Source organism: Saimiri boliviensis, chromosome 8, assembly GCF_048565385.1.
Source record: "Saimiri boliviensis isolate mSaiBol1 chromosome 8, mSaiBol1.pri, whole genome shotgun sequence".
Taxonomy (NCBI): domain Eukaryota; kingdom Metazoa; phylum Chordata; class Mammalia; order Primates; family Cebidae; genus Saimiri; species Saimiri boliviensis.
In genome coordinates this window covers 97,837,886-97,850,853 of record NC_133456.1, presented here as the reverse complement: position 1 = coordinate 97,850,853, position 12,968 = coordinate 97,837,886, and the positions used below count along the sequence as shown (strand labels likewise).

Here is a 12,968-nt window from a genome sequence, read left to right as displayed (position 1 = left end):
CCCACAGCACAAAGTAGGCAAACATCTCCATCTTCTTGGAGCTGATAAGATATTGTGTGTTATAAGATTTCACACTGAATGATTCTAGTAACAGTTTCTATTTGCGAGGCTCTTACAGTGCACCGAACTCATCAGAAACACGAGGAGGGAGGATCACTTGAGCCCAGGAGTTCAAGACCAGCCTAGGCAATGTAGAGAGACCCCCAACTCTACAAAAGAAAAATAGAAAAGTTAGCTGGGCATAGTGGTGTATGCCTGTGGTCCCAGCTACTCAGGAGACTGAAGTGGTAGGATCTCTTGAGCCTGGGAGAGCAAAGCTGGGGTGAGCCATTATTGCACCACTGCACTCTGGCCTGGCAGCCTACCTAGGTGACAGAGTGAGACTGTGTCTCCAAAAAAAAAAAGAACCAAAAAGTAAAACAAAAAACCTATAGCCAGGCATGGTGGCTCACACCTGCAGTCCCAGCACTTTGGGAGGCCAAGCCAGGAGAATTGCCTGAGACCAGGAGTTCAAGACCAGCCCAGGCAACATAACAAGACCCCATCCCTAAAAAAAGAAAAAAAGATTTTTTTTGCCAGGTGCAGTGGCTTATGCCTTTAATGCCACAAAAATTAGCAGGGCATGGTAGTGCACACCTGCAGTCCCAGCTATTCAGAAGGCTGAGGCAGGAGAATTTCTTAAACCCAGGAGACAGAGGTTACAGTAAGCTAGGATTGTGCCACTGCACTCCAGCCTCGGTAACAGAGCAAGACTCCATCTCAAAAAAAAAAAAAAATTAATTAGCTGGGCATGGTGGAGTGCAGCACCTAAATCGTCCCAGCTATCCCAGAGGCTGGGGCAGGAGGATCGCTTGAGCCCAGGTGTTTGAGGCTCCAGAGAGCTCTGATCACGCCACCGCACTCCAGCCTGAATGACAGAGTAAGACCTCATCAATCTGTCAAATGAAAAAGTAATAATAACCCTAAGGGTCAATTGGCTTTATTCCAAATACATTGACAGGAAACAGGCCTAGAGGAGCCTTTGCCCTTAACCAAGGTGACTTTGTCCAGTGTTCTTCTGTGCTCTTAAGCCACTGCCACCTGGAGACATGTGAGCCGCCCTGTGGCTTGTGAACTTGGCATCTCTGTCCAGCATCGGAGTGTGGGAAGAGGGTGGTGGTTCCGGCTTTTTCTCCTCCAATTCACCTGCTGGTTTGGGCCTGCAGGAGAATTTCCAACCTTGCAAAACAAGATGCGAGCCATCCTGCGCATAGAAGTGGAGGCCGTGCGGTTTCTGAAGGAGGAGCCTCACAAGCTGGACAGTCTCCTGAAGCGTGTGCGCAGCATGACAGACGTCCTGACCATGCTGCGGAGGTGACTGGGCCCTTATTGTGCTGGGGGTGGCCTGCAGAGGGGTGCGCTGGGAAAGCCAGAGTGGAGGGTTTGGGCTTCAGGCTTCCACCACACTCCCGGGACCTGTCCTCCTTGCTGTGACACTGTCTCCAGTGTCCTGAGGATAAGCCACAAGTCCTCCTCACCCTGGAACTTTTATTGCAATATGGCTTGACGTTCTGATTCTTCAACACAGGCTGGCTAGGTGGAGCTCATCCTAGGGTTTAAAATTAATAGACACAGTAAGCATTGCTTTAAAATCATCTGAAAGGCTAGGAATGGTGGCCACTCAGGAGGTAGAGGCAGGAAGATTCCTTGAGCCCAGGAGTATGAGGCTGCAGTGAGCTATAATTGAGCCACTACACTCCAGCCTGGGCAAAAGAGAAAGACTCCATTCTTTTTTTTAAAAAAAAGTCAACTGGGCACAGTGGCGTAATCCTAGCACTTTGGCAGGCCGAGGCGGGCAGATTACCTGAGGTCGAGTTCAAGACCAGCCTGACCAACATGGTGAAACCCCATCTCTACTAAAAATACAAAAAATGTAGCCAGGTGCAGTGGCATGCACCTGTAATCCCAGCTACTCAGGAGGCTAAGCCAGGAAAATTGCTTGAACCTGGAAGGCGGTGAGGTTGCGGTGAGCCAAGATCATGCCACTGCACTCCAGCCTGGGTAACAGAGCAAGACGTCATCTCAAAAAACAACAACAAAAAAATCATTTGAAGGTGGATTTTTTGAAATAACATTTTGAAGTTAAAAAATGGATAGAAATAGTTTATTAGCCTCCTTCACTTCAGGGGCATAGATGGCTTCAGTTCAAAGAAATTGAATAGAAATAAACAGTCTTTCTTAAATGAACTCCTGAAGGAGTTTCTGTGAGATGGTTGGTCCCACCTAGAAAAGAGAAACAAAGCTTATGAGTGGCCTGGGCTAGGCTCCCTTACTAAGGATAAACCTGCTCATCAAAGAGGTCACAGTAGAGGAAAAAACAAAAGAAATCCAGGACTTTCATTGAAAAGAAAATTCCAGAACTCCACACTCAACTGAAAACACAGATGCATGCAAAATTTGTGTTGTCAAAAGCACCTTCATGGGCCTGGCGTAGTGGCTCATGCCTGTAATCCCAGCACTGTGGGAGGCCGATGCAGGTGGATCACTTGAGGTCAGGAGTTCAAGAACCAGCCTGGCCAACATAGTGAATTCCCATAGGAATTACAGGCAGTGGCGCACCTGTAATCCCAGCTACTTGGGAAGCTGAGGCAGGAGAATCACTTGAACCCAGGAGGTGGAGGCTGCAGTGAGCTGGGGTTGTACCACTGCACTCCAGCCTGGGAGACAGAGTGAGACTTTGTCTCAAAAAAAAAAAAATAAAGAAAGAAAGAAAGTCCCTTTGTAAATAGCATCTCATACTATTATAAGCTCTGTATTTGGGTTACAGTTAGATGTCTTTCTACTAAACATGATGGTAACAATAACTTCCCCTGTGAACTTTTGCTGTGTGTCTGGCACTGAACTAAACACTCTGCATTTATTTGCTCCTTCAGACTTCACAGAAAGCCCTATAGGGCAGACCTGTTTTTCATATTTTATAGGTAGAATCTGAGGTTTTAGGATATTCATTACATGTCAGAGGTGGAGCTGGGATATGAACTGACAGTTTGACTCCAGAGTTTTTATTGGTGCTTGTCCCAAAGCCAGGCAGTTGGTAATATTTAGACATCCTCTCTGTGCCAGCCCTGGTGCTGTGTATTCGGAGTACCGTAATAAACCAGACAGACGGGTCCCCTGCCTTCTGTAACTTGCTGTCTTGCTTGGGAAACAGACACTAGACAATGACCAAAAATAAACCACTTCCCAACAGTGGCAGCCCTGAGTCTTCAGTTCTTTAAAGGAACTAGGAAATTGCAAGGAGTTTATCCTTCAGATCTTGGACCAGATTTGAGAGCAGGTCACAAACCGAAGTCACCTACAAAATACTTGCTCGTGAGATTTTAATTGCTAACTGTAATTATTGGATCAGATGTATAAAAGAAATCTCTCGTGTGCACTTAACTTCAAGACAAATTATTAACCATAAGGAGCAAGCTAGATTTTTCTAGTAGTGAATACCGTCAAGAAACAGCCCCTTTTAAGATGATAACATTCCAAAGCAGCTATATAGTCACTTCCATAAGTTCCAGGATGCCAGAGGAATTCTGACTTTTTTTAAATGCCTCCTCATGCAGAGTCCATATCTAGCTGTGTTCAGGAAGAAATTGTACTGGTATTACATTTTCTCATGGGTTCACACATTTTAAGTTGCCAAAATGGATGCCTTCTTCCAGTAGGATAAAAAGAATTCTTCATTGAGTTCTTACCTAAAAACACACAATCTATTTGTGGTAAGCAAGAATAGTAGTGAACAGGCAGGTGTAACTGCCCCATTCTTCTTTCTCTTCCCTGAAAAACAATGAAAAGGTATTAATATTTTTACAGCCAGCATAGAGTGATGAAGACCAGCATATGTCTTGTCTGCAGTGAGTGCAAGCGCTAAAAGAAGATTAGATTGTGTGTTTTGAAAATGTTACATGACTTTTTGTTCCATAAATAGTGGTGAGAGTGATACATAAAGCTAGTAAAGCAACTTTAAAAATAAAAAATAGACCAGGCATGGTGGCTTATGCCTGTAATCCCAGCACTTTAGGAGGCCAAGGTAGGCAAATCACCTGAGATCAGGAGTTTGAGACCAGCATGGCCAACATGGTGAAACCCCATCTCTACTAAAAATACAAAAATTAGCCGAGCACAGTGGTGGGTGCCTGTAATCCCAGCTACTTGGGAGCTGAGGCAGGAGAAACACTTGAACCCGGGAGGCAGAGGTTGTACTGAGCTGAGATTGCCTCACTGTACTCCAGCCTGGGCAACAGATTGAGACTCCATCTCAAAAAATAAATAATAAATAAAACATAAAAAAAAAAGAAGTTTAGCACCATTAGGCTACCCATCACAAGCCTTAATATAATTAATTTTGTCTTAGTATCTTTTTTTCGTAATGTGCTGTACTTGTCACTGTGGAAGACACACGGAAGAAGGTCATCATTATACATGCCTCAGGGACATGCGTATATCCTCATGTCTAGGCAGGAAACGTAAAGCAGGTCACAGCCACAGTCAGATCGGAGCAGACTTAGGAGCTTGGAAAGATATGGAAGTATGTGTTACATGTTTCATGTGAGGTGTTGGAAGGGCACCCAAACACAGATGCCCACTCGGAACTTAGAATAGTGGACAAGAGTTTATGAGACAGAGTCAGAGAGGCTCTCTGCATATGTGGAGGGAGGAAGGAAAGATTTATTTAGAACTGGAAGTCACCTTAATGGAGATGAGTATTGAAAATGGGAAGGATCACTGGGTACAGTGGCACATGCTTGCAATCCCAGCTACTCAGGAGGCTGAGATGGGAGGATCACTTGAGCCCAGGAGTTCAAGGCTGCAGTGAGCTATGATCACACCACTGTACTCCAGCCTGACTGACAGAGCAAGACCCCATCTCGATAGCAAATTATTTTAAAAATTAGCCAGGAAGGGTGGTGTGCACCTGTAGTCCCAGCTACTTGGGATGCCAAGGCAGGCAGATTTCTTGAGCCTAAGAGTTTGAGGCTACAGTGGGCTATGACAGCCACTGTACTCTAGCCTGGACAATAGAGCGAGGCCCAGTCTCTTAAAAGAAAGGAAAATGGAAGAGATGGTTAATGTAGAATGATGGGGAAAGGAGAGAACAAATCCTTGGGGATCTTTAAGAATCTAAGGAGTTGGGGTAGAAAAATAAACAGCAAAAAAAAAAAAAAAAAGAAGTGAGTAGCAGAAGAGTTATAGAATGCAGTGTCTTTTTTCAAATAAAAAAAATCAATATAATAAAAAGGAGATGAGGGAGTAACTAAAAATTAGAGGTCAAGTACCATGTTTGCCATTCTCACACCAAACTGTACAATGTTAATGTTAACCCTAAAACAACAGGCCCTGAGGAAGTCATTATCATCATCATCATCATCATCATCATCATCATCATCATCATCCCCATCTTCATCATTGCATGCTATGCAAAATATCTGAGGTTTAAAGAGGTGATGTTCTCAACAGTATATAAAACATGAAAAAACTGATCATCAAACACAGATCTGACACCGAACACCCTATCTTTTCCACTACATCATGGGTGGGGAAGAACATATGGCTTCACATGTCTCCCAAAACCAGAGGATGTTGAGGAGTAAACACAACTGTTAGATGTGGAGTCACTGTTGACTTAGCAGCAAGACTTGGTTGAATCCAGGTGGGGAAGCCAGTTAGCAACAGGTTGAGATACAGAAGAGCAAACAGAAGGAATTAGAATGCGGGCTGCCCGCCCAAGATGCTTGGCAGTGACGGGAGGAGGGATTAAGGAAACGTTTGGCTTAGAACTAAGCATATTTAAGGGCTGCATAGGCCAGAATCGGGTGGAGGAGTTAGAGAGGGTGCTGGCAGACTCATGTTCGTCTTCTTCTACCCACCCCCCAAACACTGATGGAGTTGCAAGGGTCTCAGCACAACAGTACCCTCGGAAAGGGATATTTTCATCGATGTCCCTAGGCTGCTACTCCGGGCACTGGGATGTGTGGCTCTCACCTGTCTTTGGGATAGCATAGCCTGCAAGCGTAACACAGTGATAAAGTGGCATGAGGGTTAATGCTGCTGTGCATGGTTTCTCCTAGACATGTCACTGACGTGCTCCTGAAAGGCACGGACGCAGCCCAAGCCGCACAGTACATGGCTATGGAAAAGGCCACAGCCGCAGAAGTCCTGAAGAGCCAGGAGGAGCCAGCCCACACCTCTGGCCAGCCCCTCCACAGCTCAGCAGCCCTTGGTGATGCAAAGTCGGAAGTGGTGCCCTTGTCCGGCACGACAGTTCACCACGCACAGAGCTCCCCGGTGGTCATCCAGCCCTCCCAGCACTCCGTGGCCCTGCTGAACCCTGCCCAGAACTTGCCTCACGCGGCCAGCCCCCCAGCTGTCCCCGCAGAAGCAACCTCCACTCTGCAGACGTCACAGGCTCCGCAGTCCCCACAGACACCCATGAATGGGTCTGCCATGCAGAGCTTGTTCATTGAAGAAATCCACAGCGCGAGTGCCAAGAACAGGGCAGTGTCTATCGAGGTACGGTCCTATTTCCATTTCTCATAACCCCATAAAGGAGTCTGAGACAGGGGCCTTTCCCTCAAAGCGTTTATAGGCCAGATGATGACATAATCGTGTATGGATCAGAGACAGATTTTTGGAAGTGGAAGTGGGATTCAGTGGCCAAGTTAAGAGATAGGTCATCTGGTTTCAGAGAAAGGTGAGACACTCAGCCTGTAGGGAAGTAAGGGAGGAGTGTGCTGGTAAATGTTTAACAACCAGCTCTCTGGTAGATTAGTGGTTGTGGTGGGGGTGGCTCTATTCGTGGCATTTGCCAATTTCCATGGTGTAAATATCACAACCATGGCTGATTTCAAGTTATGACATGACACCGCTACTACTGAAGTTGGGAAGAAATGTGACCATCAGCTCTCCGGGGCCAGCACAAGCCGGCTTCGAGCACTCCACTGTGGTGAAGGCAGCCCGGGGAGGGTTTGCCACTCATCAAGACCCTAAGTGGAACCTGATGAGCAGGGGAAGGTGGTGAGGGCATCTTAGGATACAAAAAATGCTGGCTCAAAGTCTGGAAAGCCTGTTTAAGTGGAACAAGAAAGAGGACCTAAGCCTGGAGAAATGGGCTGGAAACTGACCTGAGAGCTTGGAAACCAGTCCACGATTTGGACTTTATTTGGTAGATATCAGAGAAATGCTGCAGCTTTAATCCATGATGTTTTAATCCAAGATCCAAATGGCATCTTATGGAAATTAATCTAGAAACAACACACAGAATTGATTGAGATGGGGGGCCCAGGATTAAGAGAGCTAGTTGAGCAGTTATTATAGTCATCTAAGAATGAACAGTAGAGCAGTCAGAAGGAACAGAGAAAACTAGGTCTTAAGATCAAATGACATGAGGCCATGTTTGGTGGCTCACACCTGTAATCCCGGCACTTTGGGAGGCCGAGGCAGATGGATCACTTGAGCAGGAGTTCAAGACTAGCCTGGGCCACATGGAAAAATCCCAGCTATCCCAAAAAATATACAAAAATTAGCTGGGCGTGGTGGCGCATACCTGTAGCCTCAGCTACTCGGGGGGGTTGAGGTAAGTGGATCACCCGAGCCTGGGAAGGTCAAGCCTTCAGTGAGCTAAGATCTCACCACTGCACTCTAGCCTGGGAGACAGAGTGCGACCCTGTCTTTAAAAAAATAATAATAATAAAAAAAGATCAAATGACATACTATGTTTTTAAATATTCTTTTTATCAAGGGCTGGTACCAGTGCTCAGATGACACATTTTGCTTTTCTACTTCTCTCTTTCTTCTTGCCTCGTAACTTTTCCTCCACTCATTTGCTTTATCCCCAGCAACCTTCTCCTAACCCTCCTGCCTCTACTGAAAGTCATCAGTGGAGAGCTCAGGTTGGGTATATAGAGACCACCTGGCAAAACTGCCATGGCCATGGTCACAGCCTCAGGGGCTCTGAACACCAGGTGGTTTTTCTTTTTTTTTTTTTTTTTAAGATGGGGTTTCACAATGATGGCCAGGCTGGTCTTGAACTCCTGATCTCAGGCGATCCACCCACCTCGGCCTCCCAAAGTGCTAGGATTACAGGCGTGAGCCACCGCGCCTGGCCCAGGTGGTTTCTCTCTGTCCTAGCGTTCCTGGCTATGCCCCTCATCAGAGTTAGCTATTTAAAAAATGCTTATCACACGGGTATGGAAATGTGATTGATGGAGTGTGATTCTATTCCCAGTGTCTGGTAGGGCAGGGGAGGAAAAGATGTTTCCTCCTGAGAACTGGCAGGTCTGTCACTTAAGAGGTCTTGCCACTTTAGACATCTCAGTATTGAAAGGATGTCAGTATGATGGCACTCTTACTTAAATCTCTGTTGAGAATCTAGTGGGCGTGGTTATCATTGTGATGTGTGTATTTTACGCTTTGAGAGGAGACGTGAGTTATCTGAAATGCCCTGATCCACAGGTATAGAGGCTTGGGTTTTTCTGCGAGTTCTGCCACAGACGAATGGGATGAGCTTTATTCATTCAACAGAGATTACTAAGCCCCCTATGTACCAGGCCCTCATAGGCTCAGGGGAAAGGTGGTAAACAGAAGAGGCAAAGTCTCTGCCCTAAGAAACTTACCTACTTGCAAGAAGAGACAGAAAAAAGCATATACCAGGTGGTAATCAATGGTAATAAATAAAAAATAAATTTATTTTTATTTTAGGAAATAAAAATAAAGGAGGGTTAGGATGGTGGAGGTGGTGGCTGTTATTTATACATAACGAAACTTGGGCAAATTAAATCTTCATCTCACTGGACCTCAAAGTTACCAAATGTTGATTCAGTGATCTTTGCCAATTCTTACGTTACAGGGTTCCACTCATCTTGGTGTAAATTTCCACTCTACCCTCTTGGAATTATTAATGTGCTAGCTCAAAAAGCACAGGAAAAATGTTCTTTTAAAAAGTGTACAGATGTTGTAAAATGCATTTTATGTGTATCTCTCTGTTGTGGAACTTCAAGGAGCTTATAGGTCATTTAAAAAATACCTCCTCCGTCATAAGTAAGACAGTGTGACCCAGAAGGGCATATAGCAATTCTTTGATAGACGTGGTACTAAGACACAGGATTTTTGTTCTTACTGTTGTGGGTTTTGTTTGCTTGCTTGAGCATCTCTTCTACAATGAAAACTCAATTTAAAAAAAAAAATAGTTTAGGCTGGGCACGGTGGTTCATGCCCATAATCCCTGCACTTTCGATTACATGCATGAGCCACCTTGTCCAGCCTAAATTTTCTTTTTTAATTGAGTGAGACTCAGGCAGAAGGATTACATGAGACAAATTGTTCAAGACCAGCCTGGGCAACCATAACAGACCCCATTGCTACTTTAAAAAAAAAAAAAAAAATTAGCCAGGTTTGGTGGCTCACACATGTAGTTCTAGTTACTCAGGAGGCTGAGGCAGGAGGATTGCTAGAGCCCAGGTGTTAGAGGCTGCAGTGAGTTATGATGATGCCACTGCCCTGCAGCTTGGATGGCAGGTTGAGACCCTTCCTCCAAAAGAAAGAAATCTTGGAGGTAGAAAAAATACTTTCAAAGGCATCTTCCGTATCCCTTTTTGTTTAATGTTGGTAAGAAGTATATAATCAGTGCTTAGTAATAATTTAATGAATGAATTTGAGTATCCAAGCTTGCTTCTCTGCGAGTGAATCGCGCGTGGCCTTAAGTGGCAGCCCGCCTAAGTATAGATGGTGTAGTGGACAGCAGAAGGTTGGGTGGCCTGGACTTGGCAAAATTTGTCTGATGTGAAAAATGTCCTGTAGCACAGAAACTACAACATCATTGCACCAATACTTGAATTATTCCATGTCCCTTCCTCACCCCAACATGAAATCTCTGAACTATTCATTAGCTTTTCCCTCTTTTTTAAAAAACTTTTAAGTTCAAGGGCACAAGTACAGGCTCGCTATGTAAGTAAACTTGTGTCATGTGGGGTTGTTGTGAGGATTATTTTATCACCCAGATATTAAGCCCAGTACCCATTAGTTACTTTCCTTGATCCTCTCCCTCCTCCCACCATCCACCCTCTGAGAGGCCCCAGTGTGTGTTGTTCCCCTCTCTGCGTCCATGTAATTTTCTTTGCCTGCTATCTTCCTCCAGAAAGCAGAAAAGAAATGGGAGGAAAAAAGGCAAAATCTGGACCACTATAATGGGAAAGAGTTTGAGAAGCTCCTAGAAGAAGCTCAGGCCAATATCATGAAGTCAATACCAAATCTGGAGATGCCGCCAGCCACGGGCCCACTGCCAAGAGGAGATGCCCCAGTGGACAAGCTGGAACTTTCAGGTAAGGTCCAGTCCCACAGCAGGTACATATGGAGGTACATGGCCTAGGACAAACATGGCGCCGTCCACCATAGCATGTGCTCATCAACGGAACCAGTGTCTCGGTTCTTATAAATCATGCAAAATGTAAAACTTGGAAGAGCAAATCCTCTGGTGCTCTTTAGATCTTTACTATTATCTCTCTCTCTTTTTTTTGAAACAGGGTCTTGCTGTGCCACCCAGGCTGGAGTGTAGTGGTATGATCATAGCTCACTATAACCTCCAGCTACTGGGCTCAAGCAACCCTCCCACCTCAGCCTCCCAAGAAGTAGCTCGGGCTATAGATGTGCACACCACTGCACATGTCTAATTGTTTTAAAATTTTTTTGGAGACAGGTCTCTCACTATGTTGCCCTGACTGTTCTCAAACTTCCCGCCTCAAGAGATCCTCCTGCCTCAGCTTCCAGAGTAGCTAGGATTACAGGCTTGAGCCACACCTGATTCCACTGGTGCATCTTTACCCTAGCCACAGTAGAGAAGCAGAGTTCTGTGATAGGATTCTAGAATAATGGCCAATAAAGGAAAATTTAAATTCCTAGCATTTGCATTTTCTATGCATTTGTGATATTTCACAGCGTACGCCGGGAAAATATTTGGCCTGCATTTAAGACAAGAGCTTTTTGTATGCTTGCAGAAAGAAAATGGTAGCTTTTATAGCTCCCAGGGGATACTAGATCATAAGGCAAAATTGCATTTTTAATCGAAATTATTAGAATATGTATTTAACCAATTCAAGTATGGAAGTTAAATGTCAATATGTCAATCATAATATAACCTCTAAGAATCTCAACCTATTAAATATCCCATGTGTTACAAGCCATGCATCTTATTCTGATCTTAAAATTACGGCCCAGGGCGTTATTTTACTTGCAGCCTAAAGTCTCAGCAGCGTCACATTCCACAGTGCCTTATCTGGCAACTGAAATTAATTTGAAAAGGAATCCCCATCTTGGCTTGCATGTCAAGAAAGATGAAAGTAGATTCCATTTATAACCACTGTAAAGTCATTCCTTGATTCCTTGATATCTGTGGGAGACTGGTTCCAGTTCTCCCCTTGGATACCAATATCTGAGGATGTTCCAGTTCCTGGTATGAAGTGGCACAGTATTTGCATGTAACCCACTCACATGCTCCCATATACTTTATCGGACCAGCGTGCTTCCGCTGTGTGACTCTGCTGTCTGCCTCCATCTACTTTAAATTATCTCTGCATTACTTATGATACCTAATACAGTACCTACACATTACTTCATTTGTGTGGATTCAACATCATACTTGGCTCAAGGCAAATTCAAGTTTTACTTTTTGGAATGTGGAGGGAATTTTTTTTTAATATTTTCCATCTGCAGTTGTTTGAATCTACAGATGTGGAACCCACAGATGCAGAGGACCAACTCCACTTGTCTCCTCCCTGGTTCTCGTCCATTTCATCGCCTAACGCTCCACTCACTGCAGCCCTCCCCCTCAGTCTGTACTAAGAGCTTTTCTTACGCCTTTCCCCACCTGCCAGCTGTGTCAGGTCTGTCTAGGGCCCTGGCTGGGACTGGGACGGCTCTTCTCACACAAAGGTGACTTTTCTCCCACAGTCCCCATGGAGACTTTTCTCTGATGGAGAAAATGCCCTAGCTCATCACATTTTTTATTTATTTATTTATTTTGAGACTGAATCTTGCGCTGTCACCCAGGCTGGAGTTCAATGGCATGATCTCAGCTCACTGCAACCTCCGCCTCCTGAGTTCAAGGAATTCTCCTGCCTCAGCCTCCCAAGTAGCTAGCATTAACAGGTGCCACCACCTTGCCTAGCTAATTTTTGTATTTTTAGCAGAGACAGGGTTTCACCATATTGGCCAGCTGGTCTCGAACTCCTGACCTCAGGTGATCCACCCGCCTTGGCCTCTCAAAGTGCTGGGATTACAGGCGTGAGTCACCACTCCCCACTAGCTCATCACATTTATATGTTGCCTAATTCTGCTCTCTCTGTGCCCCGTTATTAATTTTGTTATAGAGTCCTTTGATGTTTTAGATGGGTCTCATATGTTGAACAACAAAATTCTCATGATTGAACAACAAAAACATATTATATTCTGTTCACTTACCTCATTTGGCTCTTGATCCTATCCGATTTTTAAAATTTGCATAAATTATTTTTAAAATTACTCCCCAAGATTTTTTTTTTTTTTTTTTTTTGAGACAGAGTTCTCGCTCTTGTTACCCAGGCTGGAGTGCAATGGCGCGATCTCGGCTCACCGCAACCTCCGCCTCCTGGGTTCAGGCAATTCTCCTGCCTCAGCCTCCTGAGTAGCTGGGATTACAGGCACGCGCCACCATGCCCAGCTACTTTTTAGTATTTTTAGTAGAGACGGGGTTTCACCGTGTTGACCAGGATGGTCTCGATCTCTTGACCTCGTGATCCACCTGCCTCGGCCTCCCAAAGTGCTGGGATTACAGGCTTGAGCCACCGCGCCCGGCCTCCCCAAGATATTTTTACTTAGTGAAAATGTTCTTGTTTTTTCTTCCTTTTCTTTTTCCTTTTTTTTTTTTTTTTTTTTTTGAGATGGAGTTTTGCTCTTGTTGCCCAAGCTGC

The 12,968-nt window shown here is 44.9% G+C and overlaps 1 protein-coding gene across 14 annotated transcripts in view; it reads left to right on the top strand.

Moving 5' to 3' along the window:
• KIAA1217 (KIAA1217 ortholog) overlaps positions 1-12,968 on the top strand; it is an 820,690-nt gene that overhangs the window by 790,084 nt on the left and 17,638 nt on the right. For all 14 annotated transcript variants that reach the window (XM_074404924.1, XM_074404916.1, XM_074404923.1 and 11 more), the window contains 3 exons: positions 1,206-1,353; positions 6,099-6,540; positions 10,163-10,346. In XM_074404924.1, coding sequence (XP_074261025.1) covers positions 1,206-1,353; positions 6,099-6,540; positions 10,163-10,346 — 774 coding nt within the window. The remainder of the gene's footprint in view (positions 1-1,205; positions 1,354-6,098; positions 6,541-10,162; positions 10,347-12,968) is intronic.